At 41.0% G+C, this 22,073-nt stretch overlaps 1 protein-coding gene across 1 annotated transcript; it reads right to left on the reverse strand.

Moving 5' to 3' along the window:
* Positions 1–13,027: 13,027 nt before the first annotated feature.
* Positions 13,028–16,787, reverse strand: LOC123513900 (ionotropic receptor 21a-like). Its single transcript, XM_045271361.1, has 5 exons — positions 15,690–16,787; positions 15,060–15,310; positions 14,430–14,625; positions 14,042–14,185; positions 13,028–13,240 (listed from the first exon to the last, which is right to left on the reverse strand). Exons 1-5 carry the CDS (start codon positions 16,785–16,787, stop codon positions 13,028–13,030), a joined length of 1,902 nt encoding a protein of 633 aa, XP_045127296.1.
* Positions 16,788–22,073: the final 5,286 nt, after the last annotated feature.

A 22,073-nucleotide genomic window follows, 5' to 3' on the forward strand; every position in this document is an offset into this window, starting at 1 on the left:
CTGTTAAGTCTCAGCTATATTGGACTTAAGGCTAGAGCCTGATCAATTTTAACGATATATTTTCGTCACAGTGACAACGGGGAAGGCGTAGCGGAGGGCATGTTGCTGAGAGTTCAAGTTTACATGACTGAGGCGTTGGTGACACACACCGACTAGTGCTATGAGAGAAAACGTTTTCAAGGGTGGCTCGGATATTTCCTCGTGTTCTTACAGCAATATAACATTGTAGCATATAATATCTCTCTCTCTCTCTCTCTCTCTCTCTCTCTCTCTCTCTCTCTCTCTCTCTCTCTCTCTCTCTCTCTCTCTCTCTCTCTCAGCATTCGTTTTTCTTGGTTATGTTTTAGCACCATCTTCATACTCAATTAAAATACGTTGTTTTTTTTTTTTTTCAACAAAACTAAAAAGTATCTGAAACATCCTAAAGAGAGATCAAAACAATTGATCTGTTTGTCTTGTATTGAAGTCTTTGTTATCTCAAATGCCCTTGACTGTTACCGCTGCCTAGCATTGCGTCTCCTCCAAAGGAAAAGTTTTGTCATGAATGAAGTATCTTCACGATACCCTAGCAGTCATGTATTTCTGTGGTAAACTTGCAAAGTATAATGCATACCTTAAACGAAGGAGACACATTATGCGAAATATACGTGAAAACATTATATCTACACCTCTGCTCTGTCTTTACATATATTGGAAACACTCGCTGTACTTGAAAAATTTAACTCGATGATTGACTGACTGTTAGCATTACTTTGTCATGCGAAATGTTCCCAGTACGTTTCGATATGATTAATACTCAATGGTGCATTAAACGGTCGTTGTATTAGAAGCGTGAAACATTGGATGAGGTATTGGCAGAAACAAGGCTAATCACATCCGTGTAGAGTTATGAGGGACGTCCGTTATTTATCAGATTAATTTTACACGTTCATTTTCGTCCCATGAGTAATATTCGATAGAGTGAGAACACATTATTCTGTTTGGAGTCGTATGTGATAATACAGATCTCACAGCTGACATCAGACCGTTTTTGACACGGGATATGTTGCTATCAATTTGTTAGAATAGTGTGCGTTATCTTTTGTTTAATTAATGGCCCATATTCTAAAACAGTTTGCTCTCTCAACCATTACTGCTTTCCAAAGGATCTAGTTGAAGATACTCGTGTTGTTTAGAGTACTTTATTGTTCTGGTGATATATTGGCAAGATTTCTAGTTTATTAAAAGGAGAAGTTGTCTTGAAAACTCTAGCGTGCTTTATCTTCGTTTAATGGCCCGTATTCCGAAACGCTTTGCTCTCTGACCATCACTGCTTTCCAAAGGCTTTAGTTGAAGATACTCGGGTTTTTAAGAATATTTTATGGTTCTGGTGATAGATTGCCAAGATTTCTAGTTTATTAAAAGGAGAAATTGTCTTGGAAAATCGGCTAGTTGTCTCTGTGGCCTTGGAAAATCGTCGTAGTGAGAGGGGGAAGGCGTTTCAGAATACGACGAATGAGTGCTCTTTACTCTTAGTACCATTACACATTTCCGTACTCATTCTGGTTACTATTTGATGATTTTATACAGCTTCACAAACTCACGTCGGGAATGAAATAGTGAAGACTCTGGCCATTAAACCTCTGACCTCCATAGACCCTTCATAATGTCAATGCAATCGTCTAATCACACTTAAAACTATAGATGAAAATACGTCCCGGTGCCGAAGGGGTTAAGACTTAAGAGTTCAGCAGCTCAGAATACAATGAATTACATTTGCAAGAGAGAATCTTTAATGGAATGTACGTCATAAAAGAGCATTTCCACACTTGAAGACCAACAAATGTAAATAGTTTGCATCATACCATTTTTTTTTCCTGTCTATCTTCTTTCTACGAGAGAGAGAGAGAGAGAGAGAGAGAGAGAGAGAGAGAGAGAGAGAGAGAGAGAGAGAGAAGGTGGGGAGAGGAGGAAAGAAAGGTAAATGCAGGCAACAAAGCGGCATTAGGTGGGATAAATTAACAGTATGAAAAGGTTTCTGAGGAAGACGGGAAAATAAGTACCAGGAGGAGGCGAAAAGCAGGTGCGTGGAGAGCAAGTTTGAAGCGAGTGTTTAATCTAAGGAACAAAATGGCGTGGCAGGAAAAATGAGGCGGAAAGAAAAATAGGTGGACAGAATAAGTCTCTCTCTCTCTCTCTCTCTCTCTCTCTCTCTCTCTCTCTCTCTCTCTCTCTCTCTCTCTCTCTCTCTCTCTCTCTCTCTCTCTCTCTCTCTCTCTCTCTCTCTCACACTCTCTCTCTCTCTCTCTCTCTCCCGACACACACACACACACACACACACACACACACACACACACACACACACACACACACACACACACACACACAAAGTTTCCAGTGTACTCTGGTGATTCAGTGAACTTCTGTTCCACTAAATTAAATTTTCGTGTGACTCCCTCCTCCGTGTCTGAACCCTGGCAAACGGTTGATGTCAATTGGTGTGTGTGTGTGTGTGTGTGTGTGTGTGTGTGTGTGTGTGTGTGTGTGTGTGTGTGTGTGTGTGTGTGTGGAAGGTAAACAACTTTATGAGTGCTTCCGTGACCACAATCTGCACTATCGACTCTGAAAATGACTTATGTCTTCTCCACACACCAGGCGTTCACTGAGCAGTACGTAATCAGTATGTACTGGAACGTCTGATGTGTCGTAAGTGGAAGAAATATATACATGTGGATTGCACGAGTCTCTCAGAGTATAACAGAATGAACTTCAGCACAGTGATGTAGTATTTGTGCACGGGACGAACATGTGGTAGAAAGTCAACCATCAAAAATGAAGTTTTTGGAGTCATGTTTCCGTTACTTGATAAAAGAGAAGAGAGAAACTTGTCATAAGAGACAGTCTGGATTATTCAGCCCTCTCTTTCCATCACTTTCCTCCTCCTCCTCCTCCTCCTCCTCCTCCTCCTCCTCCTCCTCCTCCTCCTCCTCCTCTTCCTCCTCGTCCTCCTCCTCCCCCCCTCCTCCTCCTCTTCCACCTCCTCCTCCTCCTCCTCCTCCTCCTCTTCCTCCTCCTCTGTCTCTTGAGCACTCAACATTGCTCGGAAAGGCACCAGGGAGGAGAAAAGCGTTAGTATCAAGTTAGTTTGTAATAAAGGTGAGTTGGGTTATGAGCAAGACGCTGTTAAGCTGAGCCGCCGCCTTCGCCTTCCCTCCCTTCCTCCCTCCCTCCCTCCCTCCCTTCCTCCCATCCTCAAGCTCACGATTTATTAATAAATCTTTGAGGATTAGAGAAGATTACTTGCTGTTTGGGTGCTTTGTTCCCTACGTCCTTCTTTCCTTGCTTCTCTCCCTGCCTACTTTTCTTTCCTTCCTGCTTTTCCTCCCCCTCTCCCTCTTCATTTCCTTGTCCATCCCTCTTCTTCCCACATTCCTCTTTTTCTCCTCATATATATATATATATATATATATATATATATATATATATATATATATATATATATATATATAATTTTTTCCCCTAGTTGTTTTCCATCTCCAACGCGCTCTTCACGCTCAAGTGTACGCGTCCTTGCGAGACCAACCAATTCCCGAGGACTTGCATTACTACTCGGTGTTCTCCTGACAGTCAAAGTCTTACCTGAAGTTCTAAATCAGTGAAATTACTGCTTACACTCATTAAACTTGCCCAACTTGAGTCATTACTCAGGGGAAGTTTGCTTCCTCTGGTGGCGGTGGTCCAGCGCTCTAGCAGCAGACAGGCAGACATGCAAGCACACATGCACATGAGATTGATAGTTGGAATAAATGTGAATGTTAGATTGTACAGATAAACCAGTTGCAATGATTTCTATTTTCAGCCGACACATTCGTCACCAGTTTTTATTATGATAGTTTTATCAAAAACCAGTTCAAGAAAGTGTACAAGCCATATATACTTGTTAAGTAACACCTCTTAACCTACCATGTACCATGTAAGCGATACTACATTTCTTTGCAATAACTGTACAGCATAAGCTAGATGCTATCTGATCAGCACCACCTCTACTTTTAATACTCCTAAAGAAAATTTCATGTACCCTGTTTACCTTGATTCTAACCTCTGTGTATTGTTTTCTCGGATCATGATTGGAGGTAAGAAAACAATGCATAAAAGCTGCAAATAAGGTAAGTAGGGTATTATAGGATTTATTTTTTAAGAGTATTAAAAGCAGAAGTCCTGAAAACTTATTTGTAAGTACTGGAAAATAATTAGTACGCTCCCACAGTTTATTTGCATGCCCATTCATTATATTTCTACTCGAATGCAGTCTTTTTGCATGGCCATACATTTAATTTGTACACGCAGGCATTTCATTTATAATTGCTCACAAAAGTGAGACCATAATATAAATTAAGTTGTTATGAATAAAACAAGTATTCATAAGAAAACAATCTTTCCGGTGCAGTTAGTTAACAGGAAATTAAGCAATATGGTAAAAACTAAAGTTTTGACGTCTGGCAATGTGTGAACAGCTCAAACAGCAGAATGATTCCGCTGACAATCCAGGAGACAACCAAGATGTAAAAGACTCCTTGAAGATGCCGCATGGCGAGAGACGGAGAGGGGCCCTCCCTTCCTCCGCCACTCCAATCCTTTTTGTCCACATTATCCTTGACCCACTCCGCAAATTCCACCTGAAAACAACGATTGAATACATTAATCCATTTCATGCATAAAGTCATAAATTATAGAGAAGGAAAGTTTCGCTATAAATCAGTCATCATCTCCCATGACGCGTGGCCACACCCAAAGGAATGACTCGCACACCATGCCAGTCTACCACACCCAGCACATCATGCAGCTTGCTCTACTCCATACCAATCCCTACCACACGTCGTACTGACCTATCACGTACAAATCACATAGCCTGCCACTCGACCACACCAGTCATCACACAGCTCGACAGTCTACCACATCAACCACATCTCACCACCTGTCTCACATCCTGCCTGTCCACCGCACCTACCACTTTACACACCCTGTCACTCTACCACACAAAGAATCACTGGGCGTGCTTCAGAACATACTATTTAGGTGGAATCACAGAGGATGGAGGAATTGTTCCTAGTGATGATAATTTATTTTCTTCGTAAATTTCAAAACGCTGAGACAAGCGAACAGAAGTGAAGTCTTCGCAAGGCTAATTGAAAGCATACATTCATTCATTCAAGGATAGAGTATGTTCCTACCTCAAACCAATGGTTGATTAAACCAAAGTAGTTCAGCCTCTGGATGTTTTGGTCAAATTTTTGTTTCCACGGCGTGTTCTTGGGGAAGTACCAAACTAATCGCCCACTGTAGAGTCTTTCGTTTACCAGGTACCATTCATCGTCCTGTAAGGAGATAGTGTGTGGGTGTGTGGGTGGCTGGCAGCCGCTGATCATCTTGTTTATAACGAATTTAACTCACACACACAAAACTATATTTTATAGTGCAATATTATCAAGTTTACCGCAATGTTATTGTGAATAAATCTTGTTACTAACAATTTTCGAATCTAATTATCGTTGCGACTTCAGTGCACTGCCACCTCTTCCGAAGACTGACATTGAAAGCAAAAGCAATGATTACTTACGTGCATTTGCTGCATTATTGTAAGTTTGGTTATTATTTCATCCGCGATAAAAGCATGGTGCCCTTCTCTCACAGCATCCAGCGCTTCGTTCACATTATCAAAAAGGTCCAGTCTTTGGCGAATTTGGTCCAACATATCCCCGGGAGTGAGCAGCACCAGTTTTGTTAAGAAACCGCCGTTGTTCAGTAGTGCCACTCTGTACGGCAATAAACAGTCTAAAAGGTACTTGTTTCTCCTATTTTAGCTCTCTCTCTCTCTTACACACACACACACACACACACACACACACACACACACACACACACACACACACACACACACACACACACACACACACACACACACACACACACACACACACACACACATGGTGATATGATATTCCTTACTTAGTATTGGTCATATTCTTTCAAGGGTTTTAGTAAAAGGTTTCGCTATTCCTCTCGGCCAGTGTCATATTTACATAAATTAAAAGTGATGGAGCACCTGTAGTCACTATCTGCCAGGTCCTGTAGGGTCCGCAAGCGGCTTGGATAGGTGATGCTGGTGAAGATGCTAACCAGATTGCAGGTGTACGCAGCCGTGGCCACAAAACACGCTAGGAGCCATATGGCCATGAACACACGCTGCCACATCCACTCCGGCAGGATAGGGATGCTCTGTGCCACAAGAGCTCGCGGCATATCCTGCCACGTGACGCCTATAGTGGTCCCACCTTTCGTCTTTTCCTAGGGAGACAGTGATGGAGGAGCCTATCAGTCACCATCAGCTGTATTACCACACTAGAAAACAAGGACACGAAGATGGCAGCCTAAGGAAATAAAATTATCATAAAGCCACATTCGATTCTTGACTGAGGCCATTATCACGAGACAGCTTCGCTAAAATATCGATGTAAACATTTTGTAGTAAATGCATTTGCCTTTTTACAGGTGTGGTAGCATTTATGGTAATGTTTTATATATATGAATAAAAATTACAAGATTTGTTTTGCTTACTAGAAAGATTGTGGTTGAGGATATTGTGTAAACTTATTAGCTTGTATGAATATGCTAATTTGCATGTATCGATGTGCGTTCAGGATGACTAAAAAGATATTTCAAGTGTGAGTGTCTTGAAGAGGTCTTCGACATTGGATGACAAGTATCGTTGTGCCAAACGACTGTTTTGAGACATATATTACTTAATATAAATTTAAGATATTATACCATCCAGCCACTTCACTTGTTCAACCTTAATAAGGACTTATTGAAGGCCAGGGATTCTGACAACAAATTGAAGCTCTTATGACGTCCACCTTGAGAGAGAGAGAGAGAGAGAGAGAGAGAGATGCAGTGCATCTCCTCAGAATACTGGGTTAAGTGGCAGCACCACGTTCACTATTTTGAAGAGAAACCACTAGACAAGTACACTAAAGTTAGGTAAACATTAAAAACTTAAGATTAAACTGACCATGAATGCCATACAGAAGACAGCAATGGCGACGACTGCCACGAAAGAAACCCATGCGGAGAGACTGAAGGGCCTTACGATGCTGAGCCACTCCGGCAGCGGCCTAGGGCTGGGCACGAACACGCTGCTTTGCCCTCTGCCTACAATCTCAGTTGGATCGAAGCTTGCTATTCGGTCTTTACTGATATAAAATCCGTTAATTGTAAAATTTTTTTCCTTTCTGGCAACAAGGCCTAATATACCAACCCACAATCCATTTTCTATGACTCCCCATTTGCCATCAGGTGCACTCTGGGTCAAGGTGTATGAGTAGTTTAGCTTATTAGCCATGGCCTTAAATATCTGCAAGTCACCACCTTTACCCTCCTCCGGGTTTGCCGCACTGCTGTACAGGTAAGGAGGATTACGGAAAAACGAGGCCACCTGAAAAGTATACCCTTCGAAAGACGGGAACCTATCAGGGAAGAGCGCCTCCCACTTGTTGAAGGTTTCAGACTTCCATAAGCCGATAAACTGGACACCAGTTGAGGAGAATGGCAGCATAGTGTATACGCCAAGGGTATCAGGACGTTCCTCCGCCATACCAAAAATATATCCAATGAACGCTAGCTTCTCCACACCGCTCAAAGCCTTGTCTTGCAGCACGTCGGCACTAAGTGGTGATCCTAGGCTAAAAATAAGCAAGTTTCGTGGCTTCCAATGGAGCCACAGTGTTTGCATTACCTCAGGCCGAGGCGTGAGCAACAGTAACACGTGAAGCAAGGAGGGCGAAGAGGAGAAGCCACAAGTAGATACTCTATTTGCCGTCTCCTGTAGTGGCTTCGAAATGTGGCTGCAATTCATGCCTAAACTCAGGGTGAGGTGAGGTGTGCGCCGAATCGCCTCAAAACCCAGAACTGCCAGCACCACGTCTGGTGGAAGGACGGTGTCCAGGTGCAGCGCCAGCGACTTTCCTTTAGCAGGACCGGAAATCACCTCGCTTAATGTCTGAAGCTGCCTCTCGTACAGCTGTCCTAAGCCAGACGGTGTACTGAGACTCACGGAAATGATCAGGAGGCAAATAACGTTTACTACTGCTGCTGTCATGCCTCTTGTCCGTGAGTTAGACTGTATGTATAGTAGTGGTAAGAGGTTGGCAGCCACGGTGGCAAGGCTGGAAACGTTAATAAAAGATACTGTGATGATTCCTCCGCTCAGTCCAGAGTAGGTGTGACTTGAATCACAACATACCTGAAATGTTATATACCCGGGTCACGTTACAAGAATCCCGTCAATTCAGTTTTATAAAAAAAGACGTTTCAATGCATCAGTGGAAGAAAGTGGTTCTTATAAGGCGGAATCTTTGTTTTGGTGTCTTCATATCGCTTATTGGTATGGGTTTTTCCCTTGCTGGCATATTGCTCTGTTGGCTTTTGGTAGCGTTCCATTTTACTACCTCAATAATGCAACCTTTCCTCCTTCTCATTCATACAAAAAATATCAAAGTAGAATGTGAATACAGGCATTCTTTACTTAGTTTTGTGACAGTAACCATAACAATAAACATATGCAGAATATGAACATGTTAAAATATTCAGCAAAGACAGAAGAAAAGTACACACACACACACACACACACACACACACACACACACACACACACACACACACACACACACACACACACACACACACACACACACACACACACATACACACACACGGCCGCGCACGCGGAAACTCGGCTCACAGAAGAAAAGACTGGGGTTCCAGTCGTGGCACAGCGGGGAAAATGGACGAGCGTCTTAATTAACACGTATGTAGGCACTGTTGACTCAGCGGTAAGTAAGTACAGGATGTAAGCCGTGGGTACATAATTTTGAGATTCGGAAAACTCGAACTAGATTTTCGTACCTTTTGCAAAAAAATTTTCTTCTTTGACTTATTATTGATTGCACACGATAAGGTTATCACTAGTTATCGTGCCCAGCTGTGTGTGTGTGTGTGTGTGTGTGTGTGTTTCACTGTTTGATCTGCTGCAGTCTCTGACGAGAAAGCCAGACGTTACCCTACGGAACGAGCTCAGAGCTCATTATTTCCGATCTTCGGATAGGCGTGAGACCAGGCACACACCACACACCGGGACAACAAAGTCACAACTCCTCGATTTACATCCCGTACCTACTCACTGCTAGGTGAACAGGGGCTACACGTGAAAGGAGACACACCCAAATATCTCCACCCGGCCGGGGAATCGAACCCCGGTCCTCTAGCTTGTGAAGCCAGCGCTCTAACCACTGAGCTACCGGTGTGTGTGTGTGTGTGTGTGTGTATGTTTATATGTATGTATATATATATATATATATATATATATATATATATATATATATATATATATATATATATATATATATATATATATATATATATATATATATATATATATATATATATATATATATATATATATATATATATATATATATATATATATATATATATATATATATATATATATATATATATATATATATATATATATATATATATATATATATATATATATATATATATATATATATATATATATATATATATATATATATATATATATATATATATATATATATATATATATATATATATATATATATATATATATATATATATATATATATATATATATATATATATATATATATATATATATATATATATATATATATATATATATATATATATATATATATATATATATATATATATATATATATATATATATATATATATATATATATATATATATATATATATATATATATATATATATATATATATATATATATATATATATATATATATATATATATATATATATATATATATATATATATATATATATATATATATATATATATATATATATATATATATATATATATATATATATATATATATATATATATATATATATATATATATATATATATATATATATATATATATATATATATATATATATATATATATATATATATATATATATATATATATATATATATATATTATTATTATTATTATTATTATTATTATTATTATTATTATTATTATTATTATTATTATTACAGTCATCCACAATACAAAGAAACAAACTTGTGAACAGACCTAAGCAGACAGACTCTGATCTTATAAATGTGAAACAAAAAGATCGCCTGAATTTATACTCATCGTTAAAATTGCATATTCTGCTCGTTTTCAGCTTCGCCTCCATGTTCACACAATTTGCCCTGCAATACATCCACATTCCCACCAAGATTTACCGCGATACATTTTTAACTTCATCGATAATCCTTCTTTCTAACTCTCGTCCACTACGTCCTCGCCATCATCACCCTTCCTAACACTTCTTCACCTGCTACCTCTGATATTACTGCTGCTATACTTAGAGATTTACTTGTGTGCTAGACACACACAGGTGATCAAAAGCTACAATATCTCACACACACACACACACACACACACACACACACACACACACACACACACACACACACACACACACACACACACACACACACACACACACACACACACACACACACACACACACACTTGTATAAAATCACGTAGCGCTGGAAATTAGGGAATATCTTCCTGGAACATTCTAAAATCAATCTCCCTTGGACGCTGCACTCAGACGCTTAAATATTAATGTTTCGCTTAAAAATTTACTTGCCTCCTCGATGGTGGAGGAAGTACCGTGGGAAAGTGTTTCATGGTGTAGATTGGAGAGACTGCATAGTATGTGCGGAAAAAATGTATAGTTATTCCCGATTTCTATAATAAAGAATAATTTTAGATTCCCAATAAAGCCAAAAATTTTCTTTGTCACTTATGAGTCATTGAGAGCAACTTACATCCTAACATATTCTCCAACATAAGCCATGTACGGTATAGTAGAAATAAAGATGATAACATTTTCTTCCCCACAAGTTGTAACAATTCCATCCTCGTCCCTTTCTTCTCATTCCTATCCCTATTTCCTTCCCCTCCTAATGCAATCACTCGCATCTATCTCTGCCATGTCTCTTCCCCATTCAACATCCACCAAATGACACACTGAGTTTTCTTCCTTTCTCAAGTCCTTCCGTAGACAACCCACGTGTGGAGGGTGGTATTGTTGAAGATATTTCAGTGTACACGTGATTTTCTCCAGTCCACGAATCTCTCTCTCTCTCTCTCTCTCTCTCTCTCTCTCTCTCTCTCTCTCTCTCTCTCTCTCTCTCTCTCTGACCCCCACCGATCCAGATATCTGACATTTTTCGTCCCTATGCCGAAGACACTGGTCTCACTGATCCAGCCCGTAGTATTACCTATCGTGCGCGGCGATTACTTACCAATAGTGAAAGCGAGAATGATTGGGACTGGAGAATTCTGAATATTTTATTGATAGATTCATCGGCAGGACAGCGTAGCGTATTGCTCGCCCCCCCCCCTCTCAAAATGATCTTAGAAATTAAACAGATCTACAAAATGTTGGTATACATGACCACCACAGGAACTCACAACATTTAACCCCTTCAGTACTATGACACATTTTTACCTTGAGATTTCTGTACGATTAGATTACTTTATTAACATTAACAAGAGTCTATGGAGGCTAGAAGATTAATGGCCGCAGTCTTCACTTTTTTAATCCCCACTTGAGTTCTGAAGCTGGATAGAATCACCAAATAGTAACTAGAAGGAATATGGAAGCGCGTCATGGGACTGAAAAGGTTAACAGTAATGATAGGCGAAAAGAGCTTAACAACCAGGCAATGTCAAAAATTCTAATAGTTAGAGTTACAACGTAGCCGTAAGTTGCTTTTACTTTGTAAGCGTATGATAAATCAGATCATTATCTAACAAATATGTTTGTTCAAAGAAGTAATTTCTCTATTTCTAAGTGGTCGGACTGTTGTGCTAGAGGTGAAGAGAAAACGGAAAAGAAATTAAACGCGAGAAATGTGTTTAGGTGTGACTAATTTCACTACAAAACTTTAACACATTGCAATGTATAATATTGATAATGCCCATCATATGCCTGACATAGCTGACAGAATCGGCAGAATCGGCTAGTATCTGCGCACAATTACCATGTATATCCCAGCCTTACTCTCATCACGACAAGCAACAGATGGATGGCGTATCTCGTTAGTGGCAGTTGTATTATTCATGAAAACAAGTAATGCTGGAAAGTTTCACTGTGTTCATAAACCCAACCAATAGTTACACTTTCCCATTCTTCCCTTATTCTTCTTGTGTCATTCTTGATCACTGTAGACGTTTGTACACAACAATATCAACAGTCATTTATTAAGGCGTTTCCAGACTGTTCATCCACTACTCAACTGAAGGGAACTCCAGTGTGGGAATAGGAGTCCACTCTACATTGATTCATTTCTTGCAGTTCAATGATCAAGCTTCTAATTATACAGGATAGTGAAATAAATCTTACATGAATGATGACTGCAAAATTATTAGTGCATTAATGTTATAAAAATGCATCTTTACATAAAGTGGAGCCATTGGTAGGCCCTTCATGATAACATTTAACTCGGCAAGAGTGGAGACGTCACTCATAGTTCTTTTATTAATTGCGTCATCCACAAAACACTCATCACTGTAACACTTCCCTCGGAAGACTCCATAACCCACTCTGCCATCATCTGACACTGAACCGCCACGATGCATGTGGACACATCACACCTGGGGCATCCAACTTTTTTTTTCTAAAAATATTTTTAAATGACTGGGAAGATAAACGCCTTTCCTCCACTCAAACCAAGTCACTTTCAAGGAAACGATGTTCAAAGACATCACTCACCAAATGATTCTCTCTCTCTCTCTCTCTCTCTCTCTCTCTCTCTCTCTCTCTCTCTCTCTCTCTCTCTCTCTCTCTCTCTCTCTCTCTCTCTCTCTCTCTCTCTCTCTCTCTCTCTCATCTGGATTTGGTCGCTTAGCAATGACACAGTGACGGTAAGCGATCCCGGAGGCGGTGGGTAAGCAGCTCTAGCAGCAGGAGTGTCCCGCTGGCCACCCAGGCAAGGCTCAGGATGTAGAATACTCCCTGAAGGTGCCGCAGCGTGAGAGACGGAGCGGGCCCGTCCCGTCCTGACCCTTGTCGGTCCTTGTTGCCTAAATGGGCTTTAATCCACTCCAGATTCTCAACCTCGAAATGGATAACAAGAAATTAGTACCGTATTGTGTGTGTGTGTGTGTGTGTGTGTGTGTGTGTGTGTGTGTGTGTGTGTGTGTGTGTGTGTGTGTGTGTGTGTGTTAATAAACATCATTGTAAGCCCGGCATTATAACATTTTCATTTGTGGGAGTCAAAAGGCAAAATGTTTCCAACGCTGCATCGTCAAATGACCGAGATCACTATGTTCATAAAAAGTTGCCGCATAAGTCAGTGGTTTTGTTACGCTTGTGTGTTCCAGCTGGGGATAACTCCGTCCTATTAAGGTGGCGGTTCCCAAATGGTGGTTTATGGTGATATTTTTTGTGGTCCACAGGCTGTCCACTGTATTCTTTGATAAAAATCAAAATATATAACTGGTTTTTCATTTCATCATATTGATAAGTAATATTAATGAAACAGTGGTTGGTGGAGATGTAGAGACAGAAGTTAAAGGAATGATGATGGAAACATGAATCCCATTAGGCCTATGAATACAGTGTTTGATGAACGAGTAAGGTACTCTCTCCTCTACCTAGCAAAAATAGTTGAGGGTAAGTAAAATGTTGAACTATAGGACAATAATATGTAAAGCTCATTCGTCCATGCCATTTTTTTTTTTTTTTTATTGCTGAAAAGTGACCTTCAGTCTTATCCACAACAATCCACTTCAGCCCACATCAAAATCTCGTATGTCCATCTAGCTCTCTGTCCGCAGCGCCTCCTTTCACTCTGTCATTCTTCTACTTTCAACCGTTTGGTAAGCACACATTATTATTATTTTTTTTTTGTCTTACCTTGTGCCAGTATTCGATCAGTCCAAAGTAATGAAGTTGCTGGATGTTCTCGTCTAATTTGTGTTGCCAAGCCGTGTTCTTCTGGAATAACCAAACCGTTCTGCCTGTAAAGAGTTTCTCCTCCATGATGTACCACTCGTCATCCTGTGACAGACGGAAGAAATGCATCGTTAAATGTTGCGGAAATAAAATGAAGCAGCATGAATACAATACTAACAATTCGGGACGTACTGTTCTGGATTACAGTAAGGTCAATAACAACCATAGGAGCTCTCTCTCTCTCTCTCTCTCTCTCTCTCTCTCTCTCTCTCTCTCTCTCTCTCTCTCTCTCTCTCTCTCTCTCTCTCTCTCTCTCTCTCTCTCTCTCTCTCTCTCTCCATTTATCTACCTTCATCTGCCTCATGATGGAGAATTGTGAGGAGCTTTCAATGGCCACGATGGCGTGCTGTCCTGCCTTCATGGCTGTCACCGCGTCATCGATGGACGAGAACAAATCCAGCTTCTGACGCATCTTCTGATAAAGTGGACCTTTGGAATACAGCACCAGACGCACCGTATAGCCGCCATTGTCTAGTAACGCCAGTCTACAAGGAGTAATCGGTGCTATTTTTTTTTTTTTCTTGCTTAAAATTTAATTTATTTGCTTCGTATCTTGTCCTAACCTGAAATTATCTTGATTGCTACTAAATGTGAACCAATTTACAAAGTAACAATTCTGAAAGTAAATAAGGAAAATAGTGTTTACAGTTTGACATCTGCGATCACAATTATCAAAAATTTGGGCTAAACAACATGACTATCATTTCAGGCTTTAACGAGAGTTGACGATCAAACGTACATTATTAATTTTATTTCATTCTGGATCATATTCTGATGGACTACTTACCCAAATATGAAAGGACACGCCAGTGATTCTAGAATGTGAAAAGAACTACAATATAGTGTACAACTAGTACTAGTTCCCCGAATGTTGCTTTTTGTGCCTGGCTGCAAGATGATGATATGAGTGCATCATCACCTGTAGTTGCTGTCTGCTAGGTCCTGCAGGGTTCGGAGGCGGCTTGGATAGGTGATGCTAGTGAAAATGCTAACCAAGTTGCAAGTGTAGGCAGCCGTGGCGACCAGACATCCAAGTAACCAAACAGCCACGAACACTCGCTGCCACAACGCTACAGGCAAGTTCGGGATGCTCTGAGCCACCAGCGCCCGCGGCATATCCTGCCAAGCGGCTAGTGAGACGCTCCTGTTGCGCCCGCGCGTCACTCTCTCCTAGTAACATACGACACGTCATATTGTTAGCAATTACATTTCATTTGCAAAACAGTACAATATAAATAGTTAAGCAATTGACGTGCGATTAAAACAATTATCCAAAGGTACTATTTTAACACACACACACATACACACACACACACACACACACACACACACACACACACACACACACACACACACACACACACACACACACACACACACACACACACATTTATAAAACGTTATTTTTTTTGCTAAGTATTATCCATGCGGATGAATTAAGTTTAGTTTGAATGAACAACGCTATTTAAAGTGTAAACATCATTACTTTCAGTATTAGCAGCTAAATTCTGTAAGATTTTACGAGGATGATTCCATCAGTGTCACTAACCATTGTCGCCATGGAGAATACAGAGATAACGACCACCACCATGAAAGATGCCCAGGCGGTGGGGCTGAAAGGCCTCACAATACTGAGCCACTCAGGCAGGGGCTTGGGGCTGGGTACGAACACACTGCTGCTTTCTCTACCCACAGTGACGGATGGATCGAAACCACTCAAGCGTTCCTCATTAATGTAAAATCCACTTATTGTAAAGTTTTTTTCCTTTCTTGCCATGGTGCCGAGAATACCGACCCAAGAACCGTTTTCTATTGCACCCCATTTGCCCACCATTTCTGTAATGGTATAACTGTAATTTAGTTTCTTTGAAATGGCCTCAAACACCTGTACGGCAACTCCTCTTCCATATTTTTTTGAAGGAAACTTCGACTCTTCTACAAATGGTCGGTATATAAAAGGAGGATAATCTACATAAGGGGCTATTTGGAAAATGTATCCTTCGAAAGATGAGAACCTGTCCCGGAAAAGCGCCTCCCAGCTACTGAAGGAGTCACGGCTCCACGGGCCGAGGAGCTGCACACCAGTGGAGGAGAAGGGCAGCATAGTGTACACTCCAAAGGCGTCAGGATCTCCCTTCACTTCAGCCGAAAGATGCCCAATGAGAGCTAGCTTATTTACGCCGCTTAGCGCTTCATCCCGCAGCACGTCAGTGGCAAGGGACGATCCCAGGCTGAAGAGTAACAGGTTGCGAGGCTTCCAGTGGGCCCATAGCTCTCGCAAAATCTCGGCCCGTGGTGTGAGCCATAACACAACGTGCAATAAAGACGAGGATGACAAAACGTGAGAATGAACCTCTTCTGCTGCCTCCTGTTGCGGTTGCCACTCGCGGCTCTGGTTGAGGCCCAGGGTCAGAGTGAGATGAGGCGTTTGCTGCACAGACTTAACGCTAAGGACTGCCCATTTCAAATCTGCTGGAAGGATGGCGTCGAAGTGCAGCGCCAGTGGTCTTCCCAGGGCAGGACCAGACACCACCTCGCTTAGCATCACCAGTTGCTTTCCATAACTTCGGCCAGCACTGATGGCTGCACTGTCGCTTGCCAGAATGAATTGGATGTAGAAGATGTATATAGATGATGTTATCCCCATTTCAGGTACGAGGAGCAGCCAAGTGTGAGGAGGGAGAGCAAACAGTTAGGTATATGCCTGCGTAGATGACGGTGACACTACTGTAGCTGCAGCAGTTGTTGTAATATTATAGTGATGAGGATTACAGAGAGAAGAGCCTTTTCGCTCTCCGCCCAGACAAGAACTAACCTCCAGTGCGCCGCTTTGCAGCTCAAGCAACTATGCCCATCTTAAACACAGGAAGGGTTTAATTTCAAGGATTTCAAGGAAATGGCACCTCATAACTTATTGAGGAGCGATCAAAGGTTCGCTTGAATTCCTATCCTGCTTGGAGATGAAGTGTAAAATATATCTATTAGTATCAATAATATACAAGTGCTTTTAGTTCACTTCATATATATTATATACCAGTCAATAAGTGTTTTTTTTTTTTTTTTTTTTGTGTGTGTGTGTGTGTGTGTGTGTGTGTGTGTGTGTGTGTGTGTGTGTGTGTGTGTGTGTGTGTGTGTTCGACGTTACATTGGTAGGGGGGAACCATACAAACGTACCTTTCCAGGAACAAGTTATTGTAACAATGGAAATATAACAAACACTGCCTATGATTATGAATTTGTTACCCACCTTCCTCTTATATAATTCAAGAAACAATGTTTTTGTTTAAAGTTGACACGGTAAAACAAACGTTGTTGGCGAAGTAATGCATGCCGGGAGAGAGAGGAGCCAGGTTGAGGGTATGATGGTGGATCGGAATGAGAGGTGATGATATTTTAAGCAAGCAGTACTTGGCAAGGGAGTCTGTGACGTGGTACTGGAAAGTAGATGCACCTTAGGATGACTTTGCTACACTTGAATGTAATGTTGATTCTCGAGTCTTGCTTTTTATTCGGCATTGCTGAGCGAGTGAGTAATGACCTTCGAGGGAGGAGTAATTGGGCAGGACAAGAAAATTTTATGAGGATCTTGGATGACGTTACGGATGAAGAAGTGAACGAAAAAGGCTAAACTCATAAAAGATACAACATAAGCTTCCATAGGATATGAATTTCTAAAGGCTGTACACTGTTATAATTATACAAATTATATGAGTTAATGATTCATGTGACACTTTGGAAGTAAGAGAGATAAGAAATTTGTATTTTGAGATATTCGTTCCTAGAGGTCTCACTGAATAATCATGTTGGTGTTTATTTCAACAAAAAAAAAAGCATTAATCCCCTCAGAAGTGTTTAGTGATAGCATAATCCTCTTTTTTTTCCAACGTTGCCAGAACACTTGAATCTCACCAGCCCACCAACCCAAAGCCACACCGTCGCCTAGAGGTAATGAACAAAGCTGAACGTCACATGAATTTTAATGAAAATCGAAGGCACGAGTTGTATTAAAGTTTAAGACTTGAGTTCCTGGCAAGTTAACACCACGTCGATAGTCCGGATAAATAAATATACACACCCATGGCGTATCCTCATTACTCCCTTGTCTTTCTCCTCTTCCTTTGTACTTCCTCTTTTTTTTTTTTTTTTTTTTTTGTATTTCCTTCGCGCGTTACATATATGTACTTCGCTTTTAATTTCCTGAACGTTTTCTTTCCCATAGTGCAATCAGTTTTGGCGTGTCCTCAGTACTCCCTTGTCTTTCTCCTCTTCCATTGTACTTCCTCTTGTTTATTTCCTTCGCGCGTCACATATCTGTACATACTTCGCTTTTAATTTCCTAAACGTTTTCTTTCCCATAGTGAAATCAGTTTCCACCCAGCCCCCCAACAAGTCCCACAATAACTCTGTAAGATAATGTTCAAATTGAGTAAGTAAAGAACATGTAGGTGGAGCAGAGACAAGCAGGACGAAGCTTGTCATCACTTCAGCTCCTCGCTTCTCCTCTTCCTTCCTTCCTTCCATCCCGACCCTCTCCTGTTTCAGCATTGAGGTGTGGGCGAGTTCGCGTTTTTTTTTTTTTTTTTTTTTCTAGAGCTCAGTCATTTGGCAGAACAGATACCACGCAGAACCGAGAGTGGCACTAAGAGGTGTGTCACAATGGATAGGCAGAGTATATTTTTGTTTTACACCTAAAGGGAAGATTACTGAGTGACGCCTTACTATTACTGTATACGATATAGACCTTACGGCAGACTTTTCCAGGAGAAATGGTAGTAAGAATGTTGTTTTTATTTTTTTTATTGTATGACGAAGCACGAACAGTACATGAAACCAAGATCGGAACAATTGGATGCCTTTTCAGTGTACAGTGACACCATATCAATAATTATAAAGAAATGTTCATTATATGCAAATGTTTAATCATTCTGTTACAGAGCAATCTGGATTAAATGACAGTGTGCCAAGAGGATATATATATATATATATATATATATATATATATATATATATATATATATATATATATATATATATATATATATATATATATATATATATATATTTATTTATTTATTTATTTATTTATTTATTTATTTATTTATTTATTCTAACAATTTACAAATAAATGTTTTCCATTTCTTCATGCCCCATGTGATATAAGGAAATAATTCGTCATTGGTGATTCAATAGTATGTTGAATGTCTACGTACAAGTTAAACAGTCGCTGCGTTAGTTGGTGTGATGGTGGTGATGGTGGTTGCTGAGAGTGACATGAACAGTGACGCAGATCGGCGGAGCGGTGAAGTGGTTGGAGAGGTTCACATGGTAAGGATGACATGCCGGTGATGTGGTCGGGACGACAATGTCGTTGTATGATAGTGCGTATGTCAGGGCCGATGGTGTGGTTAGGACGATAATAAGAAAAAAAAAACAAGTTAGTGATACAGAACAATGCAACAAAAACATATATCAGCAAAACAAAGCAAGCCCCTCCCATTCCTAGACACCGTTTATTTCATTGCTTTGACTCTTGTCAATTAAATGTTACTGAGCATTACCAGCTGCGATACTTTAGTTGCCGGTGTGTGAACAATTCCAGCAGCAGCGCTATTCCGCCGGCCAGCCAGGCAAGGAAGAGAATGTAAAACACCCCTTGGAGATGTTTCATGGTGAGGGGAGGAGTGAGTCCGCGCTCTCTTCCATCGTTACCTCCGTCACCGAGTTTTGCCATCTCTTCCTGATAAACATTCATTAAGTTAATGCAACTCTTCTGAAGCAATGATTAGACTACAGGCATTTTAACGCAATGTGCCTGCAATAAAGGTAATATCACTAAAATTAATCATTGTAAGGTATAATTTCGTTCTATCAGTTTTGTGAAACCCAAATTTTGTCTATTAAGATTAATCTGATGCGGGGAAACAGTCTTCACATCCCCAGAGGCAGTAATTACTTTTTTATGCAACTACCACACAAAAGAGAACGTCTCAAGACATTTTTGTTGTAAAGCTGCCGCGCCGCATCATATCTCAGGCAAGAGGCAAGTATTACGGTCAAGAACAGGATGTAATGCGTTTGCCAGTGATGTTCTTCCAACTGACGCAGAAAGAAATTATTCAAGAAATGTTTGGCAAAAAATGTGCCCCTAATAGTGTCCCTTACCTTGTACCAGTGCTGGAAGAGGCCGCCCTCCACCAGGCGCTGGAAATTTTCGTCAAATTTATACTTCCAGGACGTGTGCCTCCTGAAGAAACAATGAAGGGAACCGGAGAATAGTGGCTCCTGAACTATATACCAGCTGGGTGACTGGAGAGAGAGAGAGAGAGAGAGAGAGAGAGAGAGAGAGAGAGAGAGAGAGAGAGAGAGAGAGAGAGAGAGAGAGAGAGAGAGAGAGAGAGATAATTGTCACTAAGGTAAATTATAATGTATAATACATCATTAAAGCAAGATACTGATAGTTTACCTTATGATGAGAAGCCAGCATTAATCTAGCGATATAAGTTAGCTCCACCAAGGCGTGTGTGCCAGCCTGCATCACTTGCACCACGTCCTGCTGCCGCGCGAAGAGGTCTCCCTTGCGGTAGAGGTTGTTGGTCGGCTTCTTGATGAGGATCGCCGTCGTATCACCGATGTCGTGTTTGGCTATCCTGAGGAGGCAAGGTAAAGTCAATTAAACCTTTTTTTTCTGTCAGGTCTATTAAAGTCTTTAATTGTCAAACCGGGGAACACGCCTTCCCGATGAGACGTAACTGATCATATCGCCTGTAAAAGAAAAAAAATAAATAAATAAAGCAACACACACACACACACACACACACACACACACACACACACACACAAGGTTTGTAAGGAACATGAACCTGTCATTATCTCTCCGTAGAAGTAAGTGATGTTGCAATACCTGAAGGTACTGTCGGTAAGCTCCTGCAGTGTGTGGAGTCGGCGAGGATAAGCTGGGCGAGTGAAGATGCCCACCAAGTTGCAGGTGTAGGCGGCAGTAACGACCAGACAATAAAACAACCATACGGCCAGGAAAACTCGCTTCCAGGGTGCCAATAGAAGGGTGGGGGCACTCTGATTTACAAGACCACGATGTAGTTCCATCAACACGCCCATCACCACGCGCCTTCCCCAGCTCCGAGGATTTGCTTTTTTCTCCTGTGGGATGAACGTCGATCCTTAGGTCAACACATATTTTGCCTTAAATATGAGGTTCAAACCCTTGCTTTCTCGAAACACGTTACTTACCAGTATCAGACAGGAACATACGGCCACCGCAAAACAAAATGCAACTGATGTCCACACTCCGAAGGTGAAAGGGCGCAGAAGATTCAGGGACATCGGAAGGGGGGGTGGCGTCAACAGAAAGGCTCCCACCTTGCTAAATCCCCAGTATGACGAAGGATCAAAATCTTTGTACCGTTCTGTGGTTAGATAAAAGGTGTTAATGGAAAAGTTTTTTTCCTTTCTCAATATCATTCCTAGAATCCCTGCCCAGGAGCCATTTAGCTTCCCTCCGTACACGGGTTCCGGTGGCTTGACAGTCAAGGTATAGCTAAAGTTCAGGAGTGAAGATAAAGCCTCTAAGGCTTTAATACTAATTCCAGTCCCCTGAGAAGAACTTGTGTTTTGGGGATATAAGTAGGGATAATCTACCATCCATGTTGCTAGTTGAAAAGTATATCCTTCAAAGGATGGGAATCTGTCCGGGAAGAGTGCCTCCCAGCTGGGGAAAGACTCCTTCTCCCACGGGCCGAGGAGTTGAACGCCTCTAGAGGAAAAGGGCAGTATAGTATACACACCCAGGGTGTCGGGACCTCGTTCCGCCTCGCCAGAGAGATTGCCAATTAGTGCCAGCTTCTCCACATTGCTCACCGCCTCGTCTTTCAATACCTCGATGCCGGGGAGCGATCCCAAACTTAAGAAGAGTAGG

The sequence above is a fragment of the Portunus trituberculatus genome, chromosome 37 (genome assembly GCF_017591435.1).
Source record: "Portunus trituberculatus isolate SZX2019 chromosome 37, ASM1759143v1, whole genome shotgun sequence".
Classification (NCBI taxonomy): domain Eukaryota; kingdom Metazoa; phylum Arthropoda; class Malacostraca; order Decapoda; family Portunidae; genus Portunus; species Portunus trituberculatus.

Excerpts from the sequence above, each read along its gene's own strand:
- LOC123513900 (XM_045271361.1), bottom strand. The coding sequence starts at position 16,787 with ATGGGGATAACATCATCTATATACATCTTCTACATCCAATTCATTCTG. Across the intron at positions 15,311-15,689 it reads TATTCTCCATGGCGACAATG|GAGAGAGTGACGCGCGGGCG; the intron begins GTTAGTGACACT and ends GTATGTTACTAG. Across the intron at positions 14,626-15,059 it reads CTAGCAGACAGCAACTACAG|ACTGGCGTTACTAGACAATG; the intron begins GTGATGATGCAC and ends TACTCCTTGTAG.